The following is a 1,414-nucleotide window of genomic DNA, read 5'->3' on the forward strand; positions in this document are numbered from 1 at the left end:
GTACCAAGGACTGATAGAAGAATAGACAAATTTCTTTTGGAAGAAGCAAAGCTGGAATATTCCTTAGGAATAATTATGGCCAGACTTCATCTCTTATAACTTTGATTAAGTTATCTGAAGGGACCAGTCTCTGGAGAAAGATATCATGATTCGTACAGTAATGGTTCAGTGAAAAAGGGGAAGACCCTTGATGAGATGGATTGACACAGTGACTGTAGCAATGGGCTCTAACATAGCAACTATAGGGAAGATGTTGCAGGACTGGGTGTTGCTTCATTCTATTGAACACAGGATCACTTCGACTTGGAATCATCTCGATGGCAACCAACAATAACCATTTTATACAGTTTGCTGCTGATGGACATTTGTGTTATTTCCACGTTCTAGATATTCTGAGTATTCTACTATTAACATCTTTTACAAGTGTTTTGGATGAAGATGTGTATGCTATGTTTTCTATTGACTCAGTTGACAAGACTGATATAGAAAGAAGGTGATCAGAATTTCAGAAATAAGAATGAACTCAAATGGTTTGAGCAAGAGATTGCTGAGATAAATTAACTCAGACAAAGATAAAAATGGCTTATGTTTTGCTAGGCAATTAGAGAAAGAAAAAAAAAGGTTCAGTTCAACTCCTAGGGATCCAGCCACTGTGCTGCAAACTCATATAAGTTATCATTCAAGATAGATATATCTGTCCTTAATAATTAAAAGCAATGCACTTTGAAGTACCCTATAAGTAAAGAGATTTTGAAGAACCTGGAATTTCAGAACAGCAAATCTTTGCCTACATGATCATAGTGGTACCATTTCAAAAGGGATAAAGCCAAGAAGACAGGAAAGTAGGAAAAAAGAATGAAGGGAAAGGTAAACACAGGGAGGAAGCAGGAGGAGTGATGTTAATTTGGGGGAATTGCAATCAATGTCACTAAACAAAATATGTATGAATTGTTGAGTGGAAAAGCACTTTGCTCTGTAAAATTCCAAACAAATCATAATAAAAACTAATAATAATACAAAAAAGAGGTTGAAGTATGTGAGTCACATAAAAATACTTTGTGTGACTCAATACCTAGTTTTCTTTGTTTGGCTCACTATTACTTGTAGTATCAACCTGGCTAAGAAAACTCCAACTTCTCAGATTATTCAAATGTTATGAGAAGCAATGTCCTTTCCTTTAAACAGGAACTTAAGGACACATTCTCGTATTTGCTTGGTTTTCACTCCATACACAATAGGGTTCATTGTGGGAGGCATGAGTAGATAGAGGTTAGCCATGATAATGTGTATATGGGGTGGAATAGTGTGTCTCCCAAAGCGGTGTGTAAAGAAGGTAAAGAAGGCTGGAACATATGTGATGACAATGGCACAAATGTGGGCAGTGCAGGTGCTGAAGGCCTTCTGCCGAGCATCT

At 36.9% G+C, this 1,414-nt stretch overlaps 1 protein-coding gene across 1 annotated transcript in view; it reads right to left on the reverse strand.

The window, feature by feature from the left end:
• Nucleotides 1–1,146: 1,146 nt before the first annotated feature.
• Nucleotides 1,147–1,414, reverse strand: part of LOC122151564 (olfactory receptor 52E4-like) — an 83,988-nt gene continuing 83,720 nt past the window's right edge. Inside the window, exon 3 of the mRNA XM_042782998.1 lies at nt 1,147–1,412. Within this exon, the coding sequence (XP_042638932.1) occupies nt 1,147–1,412 (266 nt within the window). The remainder of the gene's footprint in view (nt 1,413–1,414) is intronic.

Source organism: Orycteropus afer, unplaced genomic scaffold (assembly GCF_000298275.1).
Source record: "Orycteropus afer afer isolate SDZICR_OR568_19922 unplaced genomic scaffold, OryAfe1.0 scaffold00014, whole genome shotgun sequence".
NCBI classification, from domain to species: domain Eukaryota; kingdom Metazoa; phylum Chordata; class Mammalia; order Tubulidentata; family Orycteropodidae; genus Orycteropus; species Orycteropus afer.